We start from the raw sequence: 22,140 nt of genomic DNA, 5'->3' as shown, positions 1-22,140 counted from the left end.
ATATGTTGTGGATTATAGGGAGAGCAGGTAGTAATATGCACATTAGTCATTGGACACATTAGGTTTTCTGTCCCGTTTGTTCCGGGTTCCTTTTTACAATGTTGCTTATGCATTTATTTTTCAGATGGAATAAAATTCATTCCACATGGTTGAGGTGTTAAATCAGTTGCTTCCTATTAGATTAGAATGAGACCTTCAGTAGAGACAAATTATGTCACATCTGTGTATTGTTGGACTTCTGCCACCTTTCCCTGGAGCACCTGGGGACAAACAGTGTCAGTATGAGGAAGGCGCCCCGGTTTCCATCTCTTCTGACTGCTCTTAGGAAAACTCAAGAAGCCACGGACAGTTTTGGCCTTCAATATGGTAGAGCTAAGGGAGGAAGAAGCACTCCTAAAACATTAGGTTTTCTGTCCCGTTTGTTCAGGGTTCAGTCAAAATGTGGATGGACATATTCAGCTGTACGCAATTAAATATGCATACAGTATGCATACTTCATATGACAGTAAGCAATATATTTACTGCATATTGAGAACTTTTCATCTCTTGGCTGAGATAAAGTTACTAGATCCTAGAGTTCATTGTATAACTGTTTATTAAGTACAATCAGAGAAAAAATTGGGTTGGAAGTCACCACTGGAGGTCAGCTTGTCCAACCTGTTCCTCAAACCACAGCTACATTCACAAGAGGTACAGATTAATTTCTTCACCAAGACTAATGGGACCTTTTCTGCACAGCTCCTACCCTTCCACTCAATCCCCAGCTTGTACGGATGCCTGATGTTATTCTGCCCCAAGTACAGGGTTTTGCGTTTGTCTTCACTGACAAGGGTTCCTGATGGCACATTTCTCTGTTGAGGTCCCTAACTACCATGGATTTTCATCATGCAATTCATCAATTATGTCACTTTAAAACCATCATGACCTTCATTCAGATAACCTGCTTATTTTGCTTAGGCAGAGAAACAAGCTTATAGGCAGGTGCTGATTTTCTGATGTGAGATAGTAAACAGCTGATGTATATGACATTTCTGATAGATTTACGGCAAAACCTCTATTTTCACTCCTTTGAAAGGAAACAGCAAAAAAATTTCAAAAGTCTACCCAATCATTAAACTCCCTAAGTTTTCTAACTGGAAACAGTACCTTGGTTAGATTTCTCTGATGTTTCTGAGGCACCTAGCAGCCCAACCCTGCTGACTTCAGCCCTGGCCTACTGCAGAACATGTTCCTAGGATCATCATAGCATTTGAAAAACAAATAAATACCCCAAAATCTTATTAAATCAAATGGTGAGGATACATGGATAAGCTTTATTAAAATTATTTGACAGACTGAGGTTTGCTATAGCATTTCAGCTAAGTAAGAGAATCCATTCTAAGGGAAGAATCAGTAGTTATCTGAGTGGCCCTGAAGAAGAAGCAGGTCACAACCCACTCTATCACTGAGGGATTACTCAGAAATACAGTGTTTGAATATAGAAAAGGGAGAAGTAATCCCTGATTACATTATCAAACATAAAATGGTCCCAATCTAGACTTCATTTGCAAAGGAGATAAGAAAACAAACTATATACAAACAGAGGTGTTTTTTTCTTCCCCCGCCCTCGGCCATGAAAGATCACCTTCAGTTGCAATAACTGTATTTGCTTTGACTGTGTTCATAGTTCTCTCACACATGCATTCTATGGCCAAATAAGGGTTTTAGCAGGCATGCCTGAAGGAACAGACTTTAAGACCATACTGTCATCAGGCGTTGCACCAGAAGCTTATATGAAGAATTTGTTCCTTTTACATTGCATCTAAAAAGAGATATCACATTTCCTACAGCAAATTACACAGCCAGTGCTGCAAGAGAAGAAATACTATGAATTCTTTGGCAATAAATATGTTTCAAGGAATCTTAGACTCTAAAAATACCATCTAGTATGGCTAAACTATGATCAGTGCTTTTGAGTGTAAAGGCAGTAGTTTGGGTTTACTTTATGTTGCCTATGCAGAAGTGGAAGAAGAGAAAGCAGGATTAGATCACCACATGCAAGCTCAGGAATGAAACAATAGTGTTACCAAGGTAAGGACATAGAAATATTGTACATATCTACAGAAACCCTTAAATGGTCCCTACCTACAAATAATTGGCTGTTAAGCTGCAAGCGGAAATGCCCCTCGGCAGGTGCCTCCAGGACCTTCTTGGGGAGGCTGTCCACCTGGAGAGAGGTTTGCTTGAGGTTCCTCTCCGCTCGGACATAGTGCCACTGGTTGTCATTCAGGGGTGTGGGAGACTGCACAGTGGCTTCTGTGGGGCCATTGCCGACATCTATGGAGAAGGTGATCTCTTTGGGGGCTGAAATAGATAAACAAATGTGAAGAGGAAGTGAAGGTCTGAATTAAATCGTGGGTTTGACATCAAGAAATCTTACATAAATATAGGGTCCATTAACTTTAATGTCAGCACATAGTACAGCATCATTTACCTCCCATCTCCTACACAGCAGCTTATACATAAATCTAAGCCTGCAGCCTCACTGTTTGATCTCTTCTGTGATTATGCTTGGCTGTGGGTACCCATCTTTTTTTTGCTATAACAATTACAGTGCTCTGGAAATCGTAGTTTATTCTCTTTTGTACAGCCAATGGCTGTACAAAAGTCACACAATGGTAGCAAAAGATTTTGGACAAATAATGCTAAGATAGGAGAAAGGATGAAGGAGCTCTTTCTGACTAAATCTTTCAAAATACATGTATTTAACAATTATAGAACTTTGGCTGCTTATGATAGGAGAGAAACCTACAAGCATTCATTTGCCTGAATAAATCTAACCCAGGAAGCAAGGAAAAACAGATGAGCAAAAGTAGTTCATTGGTGATCCTAAACTAAAGAGGCATATGTAACACATGTCCAGGGATAGTAAGGTTCATAGAAACAGGATGATAATTGAAAAACAACAGCCATATAAAGGAGTCCTTCTTGCTCTGCTGGAAGCCTGAAAGGGGCCAGAGCTTTTTAACATTCTTAGTACTGATTATTTTTCCTCTCCCTAAAATGCTAAATACACCAGAAAGACCAAGAGCCAGGTCCACAGACCACACAACCAGAAGGTTGTGGATTGAAAATTCATAAAAAACCTGTTATTCCAAGCCCAACAAATTGGATATGTTTGGTTTTGGAAGCTGCTTCTTAGATAGTTAAGATAGGAAACACTCCATAGGGATAGACAAAGATCTATTCTGAGCCCCTGCATCTGCTAAAAGGCCGTTTCCCTTCGAAGCAGCTGGTCTGTGGAACTTCCTTGATACAAGGCCTTTAGGCTGCAAATTCCATCTGGCAGCAAGAAACACACCACCAAACTACTAATGAGAAGTTTAAGTTATAAAAGACAAGATCTTCCCCAAACTTTTAAATAAGTCATTTCTCCAGGAATATGGATTTAACACACATGCAAAAGCTTTCACTAAAGAATCCTCTCTGTAGTTTACAGCACTTGTTATACTTGATATCAAAATGCTATTTTTACTTCTCTATCCCTGAGAAAGAAATGCAGTACACTGAATTACAACCAAATTGGACTTTGATGTGCAATTAACAGTAAATCATACCTCATTACCTTGTGATAATACACCATGACATTTACCATTGGTTTAATGAATCGAAGGGCCTTGGGGCCCTGTTTTATTAAATTTTACGTTGGGGTTATTATAAGCATATTATAAAATGCATAGCACTCAGTTTGTTTTTCCTAAGCTTGACAGAATTTGGAATACAGGAGTCGTATTTCATGTCAAGCCACAGTACTCTTTTTGTCACTAATAAATATTTGAAGTCATCAGAACAGGAGTGAGGCAAAACCTCACTAATTAAATTCCCTGCTACTCTCCTTTATATACTGAGTAGCAGTTATACTGCAGTCACTTAGTGGATTTTAAAGTATCCAAGGCCCATTACAACTGTGACTGACTTATTTTGCCTTTGCAGCCTGTCCTTCATAGACTCTCACCCCACACCTGTATCATACAGGCTGAGTTCCTCTGAAATGCTAGGGCTGCGTCAGACTGGGTACGTTGCTGATATAGAATAAAAGTAACCATTAGGGTGGTCGCATTATATTTTTTGTCTTTCAACTAAAACTACAGTCTACAGGTATGTATAACCAGTAGCTTTTTGTCTAAAGAGCAAAACAATTAATAAATTAATATCAGTGCTGAAAAAGTAAATTCAATCACCTGTTTGTTTAAGAAAGGTAAATCTAGCCATAACAAGATTAAGTGCAATGACCAAGGCTATACAGGGAAACTCAGACAGGAGAGGTAGATAAATCTAGATTAATGATTAGTGATTAATGTCTCCATCTTATCCTTTTCAGGCACCTCCAGCCATCTCAAGACAGAAGAAAACATGCCCTTTCCAATTCACTGCACATGCCAAACTGGGAAAAGACACCAAGTTTTCCTGGTGGTGAAACTTACAGCTTATTTCAACTCGTATGAAGTCCTTAATCCCCAGGTTTTCCAAGAATACCCCGGAAACGGCAGTAGTTTTGAAGAAGAAGGAGATGTCTGCGCTGACCTCGGCATGGAAGGTGGGGAAGTGCAGGTAGGAGGCCTCTGTGTTGAAGGAAGCAGCGTTCCAGAACTGCCCTGCAAACACAACCCCCTTCTCTATAGTTAATTGGCACAGGACAGCAGCTGCGAGCTGCACGTGGAAAGTCACCTTTCATCAGATAAATACATTTTAAAATAAAAACTGAAACAAAAAGAAAGAGGGAACATTCTGTACCTATGGAAATTGAGAAGAGCTAGTACTCACAGTCTCCATAGCAACGCAAAGGGCCGATTTTCCAAGCAGCCTCAGAATTTGATCTGTTTGTGTCAGTGATCACTATCTGAGTTACAGGCAAATGGTCTTTGAAAGCGAGGAGGCCGGTATCATTTGTCCTGGATTATAATAAACAAACAGAAAGAGACAGATTAACCACAGACAAAATCCCCAGCGTTTCTTATGCAAGGCAACATTTCAAAGATGCTTACATAAAGATGAAAGGTCTTTTGCAGAATTACCTAGAAGACTTGTGAATGGTACACCACACTCTTTAAGATACATATGTGCACATGTGTGCTCTACGCTCATACATAATTCTGACCACTGAAAAGGCTGTATTTGGATACATGATGCTGTCTGGTACGGGCTGTAACTGCGTTCCAGCTGTGCAGAGTAACTGTGAAGCCAAGGCAGCGTGCTGCCACGGGCATCAATGTAAACTGGGTCCTACTGGGTGTCCTCAGCAGGATGAATTTGTGCATCAGATATAAGTCCAAGTCTGCATTTCAGTTGAGTTAGCTGGAGACAGATAACAGCATTTATGCTGGCTTTAGGCAGGAAGAGGAGACATGATACCTGATGCAGCGTGCTATTAACATGGGGCAGCCAGACAATATCTGATCCAGCTTCAAGATGGCTGGTACACAACTGACTCAGCACACTGCGAAGACAGTTGAATTGGCAGAGTGAGTTTGTCCTGAATCAGCCCTTTGCATTACACGCCTGTGGAAATTTTGGTTCAGCAACTGAAATACTGAAGGCTGATTTACTGCGTTGTCAAACTACAGTCTCTTGGTTGTATCAGCTGGGCTTGTTCTTCAACTATGACTAACTTACACACGGCTGCTAGAAAGGAAGAGAAAAGAAAGAAAGATTCCTAAAGGATCATTCCTTTGTTTCTACTCTGAGTGTGCTGGACAACTTGTCCACAAAATGCAGCACAGCATTTCATGGCAGCCCTCTTGTCTCTAAGCTGATTCAGTGGCTTTGACTATGGCAGGGTATACAGATGTGCATTCATCCCACTGTACTTCAGGAACTGAACTGAGTTCCTCAGGCATCCAGCCCTGACCTGGTATTTCTCTATTGATTGCTTATAGAGAGGTGAGTACTACCATATCTTAGCTACACAGTGATGACTTTTTTCTCTCCTAGATCTTTTTCTCAGGGTTGAGGTCTGTTGTTCATCTGGGTGCATAAGCATGGCAGAGCATCCTTCATGGAGCCTAATCTCAGTAGTTTTGGAGGAAAGGATCCCTACCTCTGTGTGGCCCAGAAATCTGTAATCAGGGTCTGGACTCAACTCACCTGCCTGCTCAGAGATGGAAGACGACACACTGTACATGGGGATGGCAACAATGACTGGATCAAAAATGCCATTAATCTCAAATTTACACCCACTGCTCTTTCAAGCATGTATGACGCAAAGCCTCAGGAAATAGGTATCACTTTATAAGTAATACCACTACTGAAGAGTCTGACATACCAGGCAGGATCCCAGACTGCCTACATGCTGCTTGTAATACCACCTTCCACAAACACGGCTTTCATTATAGTTCCAGCCATGGGAAAGGACACAGGACTTCAACAAAGAAATAATTATCAGGATGAACACTGTAGCTGTGCTCTGACACACAGCATTGGATTTTTGCTTAGCTAAGTGCTCTACTCTGATTAATGTTAGAAAAAATAGAAGGGGTATTTTGATCTTTTTGATAAAGGCTGCATACATATAATTTATTTTTCATTGATTCTAATTGCATGCAGCACAGTTAATCGCCTCATAATTCCAAGGGAAAAAGGAGAGGTACCCTCTCCAACCCTAACATTTTTTTCTTGCTTCAGTGGGTGTCTGACATGCAGATAATTACAGAAAAATTGCAGCAAGATGAAATTCCCAGGCACAAGGCAGAGGGATGCCTTCAATACAGACTTGGAAAAACACCACATATGAATCAAAAGTACACAGTCTCCAGATCTCTTCATCTTAGCAGCACACTCATATAGCTTATTGTATCAATTTTTGAAAGTTAGTGTAAATTCTCTCAACAGATTATGAAACAGTTGTAAGAAAAGCTGAACTATTTGAGTGTTTCTTAGGAAGACAATTAAATAAGATGTTTCAGTGGGTGGGAGGAAGAAGAGTAGGCAGACTGAATGAAAGAAAGGCAGGAAGATGCAGAGAAAGAGGACATAAAATATGCAATATGCACATGAATAACTAAGCTGACATTTACTTTTTTAAAAATAAAAAAAATCACAAAATATTTAGGGAAGTTTCCTACAAATTTATTTTCATTCAAAAAATACTGCGGTCTTTTGACTAGCTATGATTAGCATTAAAATAAAAATCAGTATTTTCCTACAGCTACCACTGAAGATATCTACACAAGAAATGAAATGGTGACATTTTAAAGATATCTATTTCACATCTCTGAAAACTGCATTGCTTATTAGATATTCTGTTATATTGCATGAAGTTCTTTTATATTGAATTTTATGACTCTCAGTTTTTACTAGTTATATGCCACTGTCACAGAGAACTTCAGTAGCATAGCTCAACTGTGAGAAAGAAAACTATTCCAGAACTAATAAAAGCCTCCACTTTTATGTTAATGTCTTGAAAACTCAAACAAGTTTCATTTGAAACTCAAACCGCACATGTTATGTGCTTTATTCTCTCACACATGGAAAAAAGGACTTGCATAGGGTTACATATTCTCATACAAGTAGATGTTGAAATAAAACATATCAGAAAAAACATACTACCCTTCAGAAAATGTGTCAACGACAGGAACGACATACCTATTGTTGTAGTTTATTATTATTATTATTTCATGGTGGGAAATCAAGTTTTTGGTGAAAAGTCAACACTTAAGGTGTTTCAGCTAAGAAAACCAGAAAAGAGATTTGAAGACATTAAGCAGGGCCTCATGGGAGCTAAAGTTGTGTGTCTCAAATTCCTGATATTCTTTATGTTGAACTTATTTCAGATTCCATTTCTTAAAAAGCACCACAGTTCCTCCTCTCTTTACATGGTACACTGTGGCAGCCTCTCAAATAGTGTATTACGCGGCAGAGAAGAGCCTTTTGTATCATGCTGTACTCCGCTTCTCAGTATTGAGAAATATGGGTGGGTCCTGTCTAAAAAAGGTCCTGGAGGGGTGAGGAGGTGATGCTCTTTGGCCAGGAGTGTAAGTTAAGTCCTGATTTCACAAAAATCAAAGCAGGTTTTATCCCTTTCCTGAAAGGAGTCTTGTACATGCAGAAAATGGTACAAATAAATTAATAAACTTGGGAAGTAGACCTTATGCTTACCAGACTTGGCACTCAATTCAGCACAAATGCAGATGAAAATCTGAATATTTTTCAGAGGGTGAAAAGCACCCTCAGTGAACAGATGTTTCTCTGAGGTCTTTACATAAAGGGTAGTATCAATTTGTACTTCCCACAAGCAAAACCAAACCAAAACAAATCCAATAATGCCCTTTAAATTAAATCATTGAAATATTTTTAGTTATGGGTACTAAATACAGTTGGATGTCATCTATTTATCCATGTCTGAAGATTAATATCTGTATCTACCCAAAGGACTTCCTCAATAAACTATGAGCCATCCTATACATAAAAGAAATGCTCTATGTATGGGGGGAAGAGGGCAAAGTAAAAAAAGAAGAAAAAACCTCACTGCTAGTGCAGCAATGCTAAAGGTGACAGTGCAGCAACTGGACACTTTAAGATGTAGCACAGGTAGTCTTACCTGTAAATGACAAATAACTATTTTGATGATAACACTATGAGACTATTTTTCTTCTTCCTGGCGACTAATAAAAGCATGCTCAAGAAAATCTCACTCTGTTGTACCCTAACAGCGTAGGCCATCATAAATTGATAACCTCTCGGTAGCTGTTTCCATATTTTTTCTAACAGATGGTAAAACAGTGGTGCCATTAAATATAATTTCTTCTCATATGATCCTGTGTTAGTACATTTTTCTTCTTGTGCATTAATGAAAACTCTGGTGGGGTCTGAGCGTCAGTAGCTCAGATATTCAGTACAGATTTTCATGAATACACTACGTCTGGGGAAAAGAATACTATCATAAGCAGATGTCAATGAACTGCATGAGGAATGGACCAGTGAAACAGGCTTCCATCAGAAGTTTTGAGCCCTGTGCAGGATATATCATTAATAATCCAAAGGAATACATTTTAATTGCTATCTTACCAGCTGCATTCAATAATGCTTTACTGGGTACAATAACGTAAAGTCATGATAAAGGAAAAAAATAAGCAGCAGAAGGGGACATACCTAATAGTTGAAGGCAAGATGCAGTGGCTACATTTTGTTGAATTAGGGAAGAGGTGCAGAGAAAGAGTTTGGTAATGATAGTAATGAACTGATTCCTGACACCTCGGGGGCCTGCTACAGCCAGCTCTCGGCAGGCAGCTTTTCTAGTTTGTTGACAAATGCAGTCATGAAGGCAGATATCCAAGACAGCTCTATACAGGCCAGGTCACCTCCGGCAGGGTTTATTTCTGAGCTCACAGGCTCTGTGGAGTTGCCTGCACTGCTTCTGGGGGAACGGATTCAGTGTGGGATAGTGGCTGAGCAAACAAAACCTGTCAAATCTGGGCTCGTCAGTGGCTGAGTTTCTCTGCCCTGCTCTCCTCAGCCCTTCCAGTTTTAGCATCCTGGCTCTGGTACAGTTTTGCACAAATATTACCTGTCCAAAGAGAACTTCACTCCTCCTTAAATGAAGCTGGATATACTCAATATATCTCTGGGAGCCAAAATGGGTCTGACAATAGTAATACCCCCCCCTCCCTTTTTTTCCTTCCCTTCTTCTCATGTCTTGTGGTTTCCTTTTTCCTTGCAGTAACCCAAAAGCACCGTAAAGAGGTGAATGCATGTTACTTTGGAAATGGAAAGACTCAAAGGCTTAGTTGCACAGTGAAGAAGGCTATTCTAGAAGATAAAATAAGAGGATACTCCTGTAATTTGCATAATAAGACTGGAGAACAGAAATAAAAGATGGCCATTGGTTAGAAACAACACTGTCTACTACACTCTGCTGAGTTGTCTGAACTTCCTATATGAAATGACTTTCAGGGATACCGTTATTTCTGTACAAAATAAAAAGCTGAAAAGTTCTCCATATGCACAAAGCCTCCAGGTGAATGCAGTCAGTAAGACATAGGTTTCGTGACTGGCTTCAATCAATTGTTTACATTTGCAGTGGAAAATACATTCCAGATAGAGAGACCAAAGTAGCAAACGGACTTCAGGACAGTCATGTTCTACCATGACATGACAGAGATTACTCCCACTAAAATGAAAGGATTGGTGAGCAGCAAGACTTTCATTGACAAGAGAATTTTGCTTGAGATGAAAGACAACCTGGGAGAGGTACTTAAGGATCCAAAGGATCTTTAGAACCAACTGATGATAACATAACCCCATCTGCATTTCAGAAATGCTTTATTCTTTAGATCAGTTTAACACTTTTCCCCATTAAAGCCTGCAACAAGAATGCACCTTCTGTTTGAACCAAGGTATATCTTTTGAAAGACAATTGCTTTAAAGGTAAGTGCTTGAAGCTATGGCAAATCCATCTCATCTATACATAACTTGTCCCAAGAGGTAACTATTCTCAGTGTTGGGGAAGGGGAAGAGAGAGAAAGAAAACGCTTTCTGGACTAGATTAAATCCAGCTTGCAGCCACTGGATTTCTATGAATGTTCCACTCAGCAAGAGCTTTGAACAGTCAGCAATCTCTCTTTTTTGGAGGCATGCATAAACTACAGTCAAGTCACGTTTAACACCTTTTCAGATCCCTTGGCTAGGTCAGGGTGATAGCTTGTGCCTCTGCTCCCTCAGCAGAGGTCTTCTCCCATTCACCAGCAAATACCATGAAAAGGCTCCACAATTCCGCAGTGACAGAATTAGCTGTCATCACACTGCAAAGTTTGGAAGTATGTTGAGGAGCTGGATGGATACAGATACTTTTCACTAGAATGCTTTAATAAAAAGAAGGGTGAAAAAACCAAAAGCCTTCTCTATATAGCATGCAATCAATTATATTCCTGTTCATCTGGCCAGCATAACTCCAGGGGGACTACCTTGGTGTCATGTCAAGAAAGAGCCTAGAGACAGTAGCTAGCTCAGGTGTCTGTTCAGATATCATTTAAAAGTCAGTATGCCTAGAAGTGCATATTGTATTCTGCCAAACACCTGGCTCAGGACTTTTTTCAGGTCTGTTTTCTCTTGTTTTCCCTTTTATTGTTTTTTTTTCTGCACTCAGAAAGTAGTAGCTTCTTTTGCACCCAAGACTTAGCCTAGGGAAAGCAAATCAAAGCAGAATCCTAAGCCTGTCTCCTTTTCAGAACGACACTCTAGCTATTCTGGTGAGTTCCTAGCTTGGAGCTGCAGTGAGCAGAGTGATTTATCTAAAAGGACTGAAAATTATTTTCTGGTTTTCCACTCTACAGCACCCATTTTATTTCATGCTAAGGCAAATAAATGCATCTACTGCTGTCTTGCTCCTTCCACTATAGTGTATAGCAGGTTAAAGTCACAGTTCAGATCTCAGCAGGTTTCAAATTCAAATGCTCATTATATATCAGGGGGTCAGTGTTCTAGCAGAGAAACACAAAAGTAATCTTCAAGAGGCATGAAATTTCTTATGTTTAGAAACTCCTTGCAAAAGTCAAGGTTTTTTTTTTTAGCTTTAAGACAGGCAATCTGCAATTTAGAATACCACCAAAATCCAAATTTCAAATGGTTTAAAAACCAAAACGCCTGAACCCCAAACTGACAGTTAGTTGAGGAAACCTCTAAGCATATCCTGTTATTATAATAAAATCAGGAGAAACAAGTAGCTCTGTGAGCTGCCAAACTAATGAAGCATGATTTCCAACATCTCCCTCCCATGAGGGTTTTCCAAAATCTAATAAAAGTATAAACTTCCTTAACTTCCTTTTTGTGGATTTTAATTGGCTTTTCCCCCTCAGCCTGCCATAAATTTTCATAGAATGTGTAATTTCTAATACTTTTGAGTTTTTTCTTTCTCTGTGACAGGTACTTGAATTGTGTCTGCTTGTTCAAAATCATTGGGTGTGGGGGGAATGTGGAGATAAACACCCGCTCACTTAGATCTCATTTCCTTAGGAGACTCAGCTGAAACATCATAAAACTGCATGTAGCTTTCACCTGGCATTGCTTTCTACACTGTCCTGCAACCTCAGGCTGCAACTCCAACAATCAGCGTAACACACCCTGCTCTGCTTGAGCAGCAGCTCACTGAAAAGTGAACTGTGGATTATGAACAGAGACAAGCACTGGTAAAAACAGATACTTTGATGATCATGTACAAACCCTACCAAAATGCTTCCGATAACCAAACCTTAAAGAAGGAAGAGATTAATATGCACAGCCAGGCCTTTCTACACAAATCCATGCAAATCACATTCATAAACCAACATTTACATAAAGATACTCCCCAAGAAATCCCCTTACAGGTATGATTTTTGAAAGTGAACAGTGACCCTGGGGATATAAAGGGTTCAAGGAAATAATCACACTGTCTGGAAATTGAGCAGCCCAAAAGTCCAACACTTACAGAGACAAGTAATTTCTGATTATTTGTTTTGTTGTTTCAAAATGCCTTAAAGTTCTTTTCTACTCATTCTCTTTTGAAAAAAGGTTTTGCAGGGAAAATTTGGACACTACTTCAAACACAGTAGCCAGTTACAGCAAGATATTTCTTTTTTTTTTTCTGTTATTCATAATTTCTGAACTACTCAAGGTAAAGATATCTTTTAGGGCAGCAGTTTCTATCAGTGAGTGGTCCAGAATGGAGAGAGAGTGAAGCAGAGTTTTCACATATATTTTCACAGAGTTTCAAACCATACATTCAACAGCACTCATCTGGCATTTCCGTCCCCTTCAACACAAGTATGGAATTAACTAGAAAGTTCACCAACTAGCTCTCAGCTGCTGGGGAGAGACTCTCTGAAGGTGCAGAGAATGGCAGAAGGTTCTGAGGTGGCTTTTGCAAATTCATGTGACATCAAGGCACAGCAAAGGTCTGAACCCAAGGAAGGCTTTTAATGTTCATGCTCTAAGTTTAAAACTTCCTATGGAGACTGAACCAAACCCTACAGAAGCCAAAGGAAGCCTTTTCATTTACTTTAAAAAGCTTGGGACCCAATATATAAGAAAGTTAAGTCACATACAGATATCCTGTTTCATAAGAAAAATACAAGTCTTTTTGACAGTACTGGCTTCTTGTTCTTTAGCTGTCTTTACCTAAATTTTGCTGTCTATGCCTGAATTTTCTGCTCTCACATATACCCGTGCACCAACCTCATAGAACCTTTATTTATGCAATGGTCCAATTAAATTAATGGAAATTTTTAAACAAAACAAATTACTGGATTTGTCATTCAACAACAAAGATTTTTTTGAAGATAACACATCCCAGCAACTTGCCTCAACCAGATATCTTTTCTTTGGTTCAAATAAGAAATTACAATGAAATCAGAAGTTCAAATTCTAGTTTGACTTTCTTTCTCATTTGACAATACTCAAGCCATTCAAGCTTCCTCAGCTGTGAAAAAGGGAAAAGATTTAAGCCTTCTTGCCCTAGTTCCTATGCCCAGCTCTCACACAGATACTACTATGCACGTTAAAATTATTACCATTCTTCTCTATCTGCGTCACAGTTGCAAAAATATCTCATATCCAGACAACTTTCTTCCAGTCCACATGCACACTGTTGAATGCCCGGAAGAGATCCTCCCCAGTAAAGATGCTTTTCATTGGCACGGCCAACCCACCAAGCAAATGGCATTCCATCTGGATGAAAGGGAAAGAGAGGGAAGAAAAAAAAAAAAAAAAGGAGAAAAGAGAAAAAGAGAGAGAAAGAGAACTTGATAAGCAAATCGGATTCTCCTGACAATGAAAAAAAGAGAATGGAGGTGGACATGTTAAATAATACTGAAAGAAAACATGCAAACTATAGACAAAGTAATAAACCATAAACTTTGCCCAAGTTCCATTTTATGGAATACATGTTGAGCTCTATGGTAGTCCCTTCTGGTTTGAGGAGCAGGTGTTTTCCCCACAGGGCTCACGTGCCAATCACCCATGAGAACCTTGGTACATTTCAGCTGCAAAGATTTTAACGTGCAAACTTAACAACACTGTCTACACCACCTGTGGCCAGTGTTTTGTGTGACATTAGAGATCTGATCATTGAAGTAGCCTGAAAACAATTCTCCTGCTACGACTCGCACTGCACAACTGTCTTGAACCACCCAGTATTGGCCAAGGACCTCTTGCAGAGTCTTCCTGCTATGAAGCAGACTCTAGCTCTTAGATCAGGATTTTTTCCTTAAGACTCACATATAAAGAGCAAAAATCTTCAGAAAGAACACAGAATCTGACCTATTACTATGGGCTTAATACACTTCCTCTCAAACTAAGACCAAAATTTGCATCATTTTCTAAGGGAGCAGGACTAGGGATTTTAATGTGCTCTCCAAGGGTGGAATTTGCAAATGCAAAGCTCCATAAGATATTAAAACATCCTAGATTAAGTATTCAGGTAGGAGATAAGTGGGGAAAAAGATTTCCCTTATTGGGAATTAATTTGTCTCTGTGAAGTTATTCTCTATCTACAGGAGCTCTATGTATTTATATAAACCAAGATAGTTTTTGTTTAAACTTCATAATCCGTTATACATCAAGCATTAAATATTAATAGTCAGATACAGTAAGCAGATTCAGATGTAATAAAATCCACGGATTAACATTTTGTTAAGATTGACTTTGTCTTCCAGCTCAGATAACTTTTTCATTGACTTCTTAATCCTTAAATCAAGAAATGTAATCAGTTACACATACAGGTAGATGGCAAAATTTAGCAAAATTGACATATCAAGACTTTTTGATCAAAGGAGCTTCAAAAATAAACTGCACTGCTAATGTAGAAAAATGCATCAATTTATTCTTCTGCTTCACTAACATTATTAGTAGGGAGTATTCCTCATTATACAAAGGAAGAAAGTCTAAAATATGAAATACAATCAAGGTTAAATGTAGAGTGTAAGGGACTAATTAAAATGAGTTTTAGAATCACTTGGCAAAATTAATTCATATTTGTTTTCCTTCTAAGCTTAGACTGCTCAACTGTAAATTTATGAAAAAAAGGAAAATAAAAATAGGAAGAGTAACTCCTTTCTCATGATACCAATAATTAAGACATGTTTCACCAATACCCAGTGGTACTCATTAGAAAACTAAAATTCAAGAATGTCTACGGATTCAACTTACAAAAATGTGCACACTCATTCTAGGGTTCTTATTATTGTAAACACATTTATGTTTTCTTTCTTTTCTCTTCAGCTGATTTTCTTGCAGAAGTTGATTGCTGCAGCCAGTGAAACAGGACTATGCTATATTACTGGGAAATGACTTTGTAAAGCTTGGAATAGTAATGTTAATTGAATAAAAGGGTGATTTGTCTAGGGGTTGAAATAGATATTATATAGAAGTGCTTAATCTAATTTTAAAAGTACCCATTCTGGAAAAAATATTTAGATAAAGATAAATCCTTCCAACCATCAGCAAATAATGGTATTCATTAATCAAATTCAACCTATGTCAGGTTCTTTTTGCAAAAATCATTATGTACTTAAACATAGCAGTGAAATAAGCAATCATTCACAGGAGTTAAGAATGAGTAGTTTTCTGATGTCTTTTTCAGCTCTGTTGTTATTTGTTTTATCGAGCAATACCAAGCAAACACATACGCATTCAGATTTATGATATAGACTGAGGAAGTGGTAGAAGCACTGCAGTTTGAGTCATTTACAACTAAATTAAATACAGTGCTAAAAAATAAAGCATTCAACATTATAAGGAACAGTCTCAGATTGTCAAGGGAACAGACTATTAAAAAGTAGTATATTTTCAAAAATTCTATTTATTAGGCAGAGTTCTGCCACCCTTTACTCAAGATGAGTAAATTTTTCTCCCTAACTAGTCCCTTAGAAATCAATTGTAGTATTAAGGAAAATCATGCCCTGATTCTTCAAGAACTCTTTTTCATGTTAATTTTCAACACATGAGAAATCACAGAGATATTCAACAAAACTTATAGATCTAAGGTACTTCAGCAATGTCCAAACTGTTTAGAGATTACCAAAGCATATATTGTATGTCACATACCTGTAATGATGAAGTAATGCGGTATTTCACTAGCAATGCCAATCAATCTATCCCTGAGCTCTTTCTAGAAAGTTTACACTGTTGTACCTTGGATGGTGCCTTGCATTGAGATTGAGTTTGGCCAACAGATGTTGATTAAGTTTCTTTCTCCTAAGCCTGTAGAATTGTTGTGATATTATCACTTGTTATCATGCTATTATCATTTTTTCAAAGCATTATCAATTCTACATCGCCTCAAAACTAATTGATTTCCTTCTTGTGGTGAAACCATGGACTAAGTCAATCACATTAATTAAGGAGCTAACATGGCCCCATAAACTGTTGCATAGATCAGTAGAATTCCACTTTAAAATTTCTAAGGTAAAAAGTCCATTTAATGAGAAGTGCTACTAATTCTTCATTCTGTGCTTACCTCGTACCTAGTAACACACTAATTTAGTCAAAAAAGCTATTCAAAAACCTACTGCAAAAATTATTTTCCATGCACTTTTGTCTCTTTAGAACTGATAAAAACCCTGCTATAATAAATATATAAAGGTTGTCTTCGAACTCCGTACTATGATTCCAAAGGAGAACGTGTGCAGAAAATATCCAAAACCAAGCAAAGCAAACAAGCCCCAAGGTGCATGAATTCACCAGCAAAAGAACTAGAGACCAGACAGTTTCTTTCAAGTGATTTCTTCCCGTGTTGCTCAAGCTGCCTTTGGAAGGTTTTAATTTTGATAACAAAATCCTCAAAAAAGGCGCTTTTTCTTATTTTAGTATTTCATGCAGAGGACTATAATCCTTCCTGTGATGATTGCTGTCTAGAAGCATCTACAAACAGCTGTGATATTTACATCACAGTTTGTACCATATAATAGAGTATTGAACAAAAGAACTGAACAGGCAGACAGTATTTTGTATCAAACCAAGTACTGCTGCTTGTTCACACTACCAGGCACAGGCTGCAGAAAGCAAGGTTAGCATAGGTCTTCTGAAAGGAAAGAATAAGGGGTTTCATCTTCCAGTGACCATCTTGATGTTTCCCTTTACCTGTCTGTCTCTGTAGGCTGGTCCTTTGTGATCTATTGGTCTATTCAACAGCTATTGCATGTATGTATCTGAATAGCCAAGGAAGACTTTAGAAACCCTAACATATACAGAACTGAAACACATGGACAAGAGTTTTCCTCTATCCTACAAGCACAGATAGTAAGATTCTTTTGGATGTTAAGTCTTCAGTAGATCTCCAGTACCCTCTCCATCAGTGCACTTAACTAAACTGTTCATTGTTAGTTCTCTGTATGAAATCTGTTTCAGCAGAAGCTGGCACAGACTGTACAGTTTCTGAACCCAGAAGCTGAGGACTACAAAGAGAATAGTAGTGAGACACAGGGAGGTTATTTCCAATGGTCCTTAGAAGGAGATATAGCTTGAGATCAAGTTCACCTGCAATGCGCATCTGGCTCTTCTAGTGACAAGAATGGCTGAACATGTATTCAATGTCCCGCTACCAGCTTACAAGAAAATGTCGGTCCTCTTAAATCTCCCTTGTTCATGAGACAATTTCGACCTGAATAACTGAATCTAGAGATCAATCCAGAGTACAAATTATGACCTCAGCTAATCCATTTTTAAAACGCTCTTGAAAAACCAGAGAAATGGCTAAGAGAGCGAGAACAAGGGAAAACTAAAACAGCATTTTTTGTTAGAGTTTAACAAGGTCTTGGTTTGTATGCTTTTTTTTTTTCATCACAACATCATTTCATTTTTCTAGCCTTATTAATGATAATTTTCAAATTTAAATTGGAGTAAAACCAAATTCTTCCCCTTTGGTCTTTTCAACAGGAAAAAAATACACTTTTGACAAATCAAATAAAAAGTGTTTATAATAATTCTGGAAAAAATTATGGACAAATGGGAGAAATATGACATATTTAGTTGATAATAAAAAATTAATATATTTTTAGAGGCTGTTTGTTCTATGAAGAGGTCTATGGTGTTAATGACTTGGAATTTGTATTGTTTTAAAGGAAGGCTCACACCTCTGGGAGAATACATTAATAACACAATGTGGGGTGAACTCAGGCTGTGCTGCATTAACCAGCATGTGCTATCCATTCTTTGACATTTAGGCTGATATTTAACAGTGAAATAAATTGCTCTTTGGTTTCCAGACCCCAGAGAGGATCGTGTGGCTCTGCCCCAGCCAGAGGGAAGCAACACCCACCTCCAAGGTGGCAGGCTCTCTGAACCTCACAAACAAAACACAAAAAATCCCTTTTTTTAACACAAGATGAGGATATCTAGGAAAAAAAAAATGAATATAGGTAATATATACGTATATACGAAGTCATCCAGTTGCTTTTGGACATTGCTACTCTGCTTCCATGCGCACTCATACCTGTTTAAAGCCTGGCTCTTCGCCTTTCAGTACAGCCATAATGACCATTTAACAATTCCTCCGTTTTACCCAAAACCTTCCCCATACCAATTGTGCAACTCAGTTTTATTGTCCAATTCAGTACTGACCTTTTCCTCTCTCAAAACTGTAACCCACATACCACTACCCTTATTTTCAGAGGTGACAAACACGAATGCATTGGAAATGATGGTTGATCAAACACCACAGCAAGACAGACACCAATCTGTAATGAGTAGCAACGCTGCTGGCCAGTGTTACTAAGTTTTGCACTGAATTTGATTTCAATTTCTGGTCAGATCCTGTAACACTTAGAACAGTTATCTGAAAGTGAAGTAGTCCTGCTAACACCAGTGGACCTACTCCCTGGGCAAACATTACTTAGTCACAAAGTCTGTCCTCATTTTAAGATTATTTTGATAAGTGTGGTTAGGAAAGGGGGAAAGAAAGGCAGTATTTTGCTGATATTTTCTTTGTCATTATGCAGCTTTGCTGCCAAAGTGCACTGCTTCCTTTACAGTCCCAGGCTGAAGAAATTGCTTAAAAAAGAAAAGAAAAAAACCATGCAGCAGCATTTGTCTGCATCTCTTTGTCTTAAGCATAGAAACTACATCTCCCTCTGGAGCAGCTGTTACCATGGTGTACTCAGTTCTTCCTGGTATTCTTAAGATATTCTCACAGATGAGAATGGTCAGAAAGAAGGTAAATAAACATGTACCTTTGCCTCTTCTAGGTTTAACAGGAGGCTAATGAGCAGAACTGATGAGCTCCAATGACAGAGTTGTGCCATCACACGTTAACAGAGCTTCAGTAAAAGCAAAATCATCATCAACCCTTTGAGAGACAGATTTGAGAATAGACTTAAGGATTTCAGACCTAAACACTTTTATACGCTGAGGAAGATCAAATCTACATACAAACTAAAATTTTATACCTCATTAATGTTTCCACTATAGGCCAAAGAAGGCTGAAAATACTATGAGTACTTGCATTCTCCTCTGCCAGCTCAGGCTGGGTTGTTTTCTCAATAAATTTCTGGCTGAGTGACAAGTTTCCTGAAAGATGCAAGTGGGACTCCAGCCAGCAATGAAAACTATGGGAACAGCTGAAGGCATGCAGGTTAGGAAGAAAAAGCAGCAACAACAACAACACATGAACCCAAAAACAAAAATGCAGAGAAGATTACAGGTTTTAGGGACAAATGACAAAACAGAGAAAATATCCGCTTGGAATCCTCGGATGTTTTGCTCAAGATGGACCCGATATCCTACCATGTTAAAACCAAAACATTACCTTATTTCCTTTATCTCCTACATTCCAGCTCAGCTTTACTTCAAATCTATCATTCTTGCTTTCAACTCCATTTCTTCTTCCTCATTCCCCTTTTCTTTTCCCATTTTCTCTGCTTAGCCTAATTCCTCCAGGTAAACTCTGATAAGCCCTGCATTGCCTTAACAGATATTGATGCGTGTCCTGCCACATCCTAACTCTGTGCTGGGACCAGAAACCCAGCAGTGGCCCAAACTCAATTGCAAGTGGACAACCATCATAGATAAGCCACAGCAGGATCTAGTATGACCTTGTCTGGTCTTGCTGAGCAGATGTCTGGACTCTTTTTTCCAATAAGACAGTATAGAGAGCAGGAATAATGGCAATGAGATGATGCCATCATTTTTTGCCCTCACAGTGCTCATTCAGCTCCTATGTATTCATTCTCATCCTCTTTCAACAGTTTCCACTGGAAACTCACCCATTTCTACCAGAAGGCAATCTGCAGTGGCCCAGTACAGCACCCAGGACAACGGTCTTTTGTTTTTAATCAGTTCTTCTGCACAAGTATAAAAATAGTTAGAGAGCGTAAATAGTAGCAAGTGCTGAATTAATAGATTAATAAACTCAACATAAACCAGATTGTGTCATTCCAGTTCTTTTAAAAATGAGGTCTACTGAGACTGAGATATGTGACTTGGGGTTCTCTGTATCTGCAGCAGACCAGTACTCCTCAGTGGTTCTCTAGTGGTTGAGGAAGAATTTGCAGCCACCCTGTATGCCCTTAGCAACACAGCCCAGTCTCTCAATGTCCTACTGAAGTCTTACCCATGTTATCTTATGGGCTCACTGGTTCAGGTGGCCTGGTTTTGATCACTTTATACCACATAGATTGGAGGAAAGCATGGAAGAGTTTCATAGGTTTGTAAATTTAGACAGATCATATGCCCTTTTCAGAGTTTTCTTTTTAAAGTGCTTTATAATGGATGTGAAACGGCTATGGGGTAAGGAGACACTACTTAACTAATGCACCTTATAAACTACTGTAAGGTGAGAGAAGTAGTTTTCCACAGCAGTTTTTGTTCTCAAATGCTATGAAAGTTTTCATAGAAGAAAGCCATTTCAGAGCCTAGAAATAACATCACAGAGCACAGAGGGGAATAGATGAAACATCAAAGACTATGGATGGTGCACCAAACCATAAACCAATAACTTCACCACAAGAAAACTTAGTATTCAACTATTATTCATGGAAATATTGAAGTGAGACAACTTTTACAGAACTATACAAACTACATTACAAGCAACTGTCCCAGGAAAGACTGACAGGAAGAAACACTTTGCAGGTCATTCATTCATTATTATTTTCCAGGAATAAAAAAGGCTAGATCCAGCAACTGGTTTAAATACATCTGGCTCACTCCAGCGAAATCAGAGTATTTGTGCTGATTTGCACTCACTGAGCACCCAGGCTGTTAGCCGGAGGACAGAATGGTTGAGGCTGGAGGGGACCTCTGGAGACTGTCTAGTCCAGCCCTCTGCTTCAAGCTGTTCTGAAACAGATTTGGGTTGTAGGAATTCCTTAGACAAACTCTGGGACTGTCACTGGGACAGGTAAAAACACCATCTGCAGGTATGCAGTGACTGAAATAAAGGCCCAAAGTATCTATTTTTAAAGAGGGTTTAAAAAGGAATATTAATTATATATTTGATCCATTTATTCTTGAAGGATCCATCATGACAGCTCAAGCTCTTGGAATAGGGCATGGATGAAAAGTAACAGAGAGACCCTACTTTTCGCCTCGTGGACTCAATGTACTACAACACTGGAACTGTACATCAAAGCCACCAGCTCTGCACAGCTCTCAGACTCATGCACTCTCACCTGCCTACCAGCCTGAGACCTTCATTAAGAGAGTCCACAAAAACCCTAATCTACAGCCTGGCCTAATGGTAGTCTGGAAGCCACGGCATAACTTAGAGCAGGTTGCTCAAGTTTATGGACACACATCAGTTGTAGTAAAGTTGAGTGGAATTAATACAAGGCTTAATCCAATTCTTGTAGGAACCCATGGATGGTTTGCTGGATCATACCCACAACAAAATGCAATTTGATAGACTAGAAAATCAATAAAATGGGGATATTTGGACATTTAACAGGAGACTGGATAAGTTACAGACAAGCATGGCATGGAAAGCAATCTTTCCTTGGTCCTTTGGGAGAAACTACATAAACTAATAATGTTTCTTCTCCCCCACAGTATTTTGAAAAGTGTCTGAGTAAAAATGGAATTACCTTACTCGACAGAACTGTTTCCTGTAGATGCAGTTTTAACTAGCAGCATTAATAATGAGAAAAGTGTCCTTATTATTACTTTTTTTTCCCCCTCCTGCTCACGTAGCACCAACAGTCACTA

General features: G+C 38.7%; 1 protein-coding gene across 1 annotated transcript in view; it reads right to left on the bottom strand.

The window, feature by feature from the left end:
- CNTNAP5 (contactin associated protein-like 5) overlaps positions 1-22,140 on the bottom strand; it is a 288,857-nt gene that overhangs the window by 47,548 nt on the left and 219,169 nt on the right. The window contains exons 14-17 of the mRNA XM_014954623.1: positions 13,518-13,674; positions 4,804-4,931; positions 4,464-4,634; positions 2,125-2,343 (exon numbers count right to left, since the gene is read on the bottom strand). Coding sequence (XP_014810109.1) covers positions 2,125-2,343; positions 4,464-4,634; positions 4,804-4,931; positions 13,518-13,674 — 675 coding nt within the window. The remainder of the gene's footprint in view (positions 1-2,124; positions 2,344-4,463; positions 4,635-4,803; positions 4,932-13,517; positions 13,675-22,140) is intronic.

Source organism: Calidris pugnax, unplaced genomic scaffold (genome assembly GCF_001431845.1).
Source record: "Calidris pugnax isolate Ruff unplaced genomic scaffold, ASM143184v1 scaffold103, whole genome shotgun sequence".
NCBI classification, from domain to species: Eukaryota; Metazoa; Chordata; class Aves; order Charadriiformes; family Scolopacidae; genus Calidris; species Calidris pugnax.
This window is presented reverse-complemented; position numbering and strand designations above follow the sequence as displayed.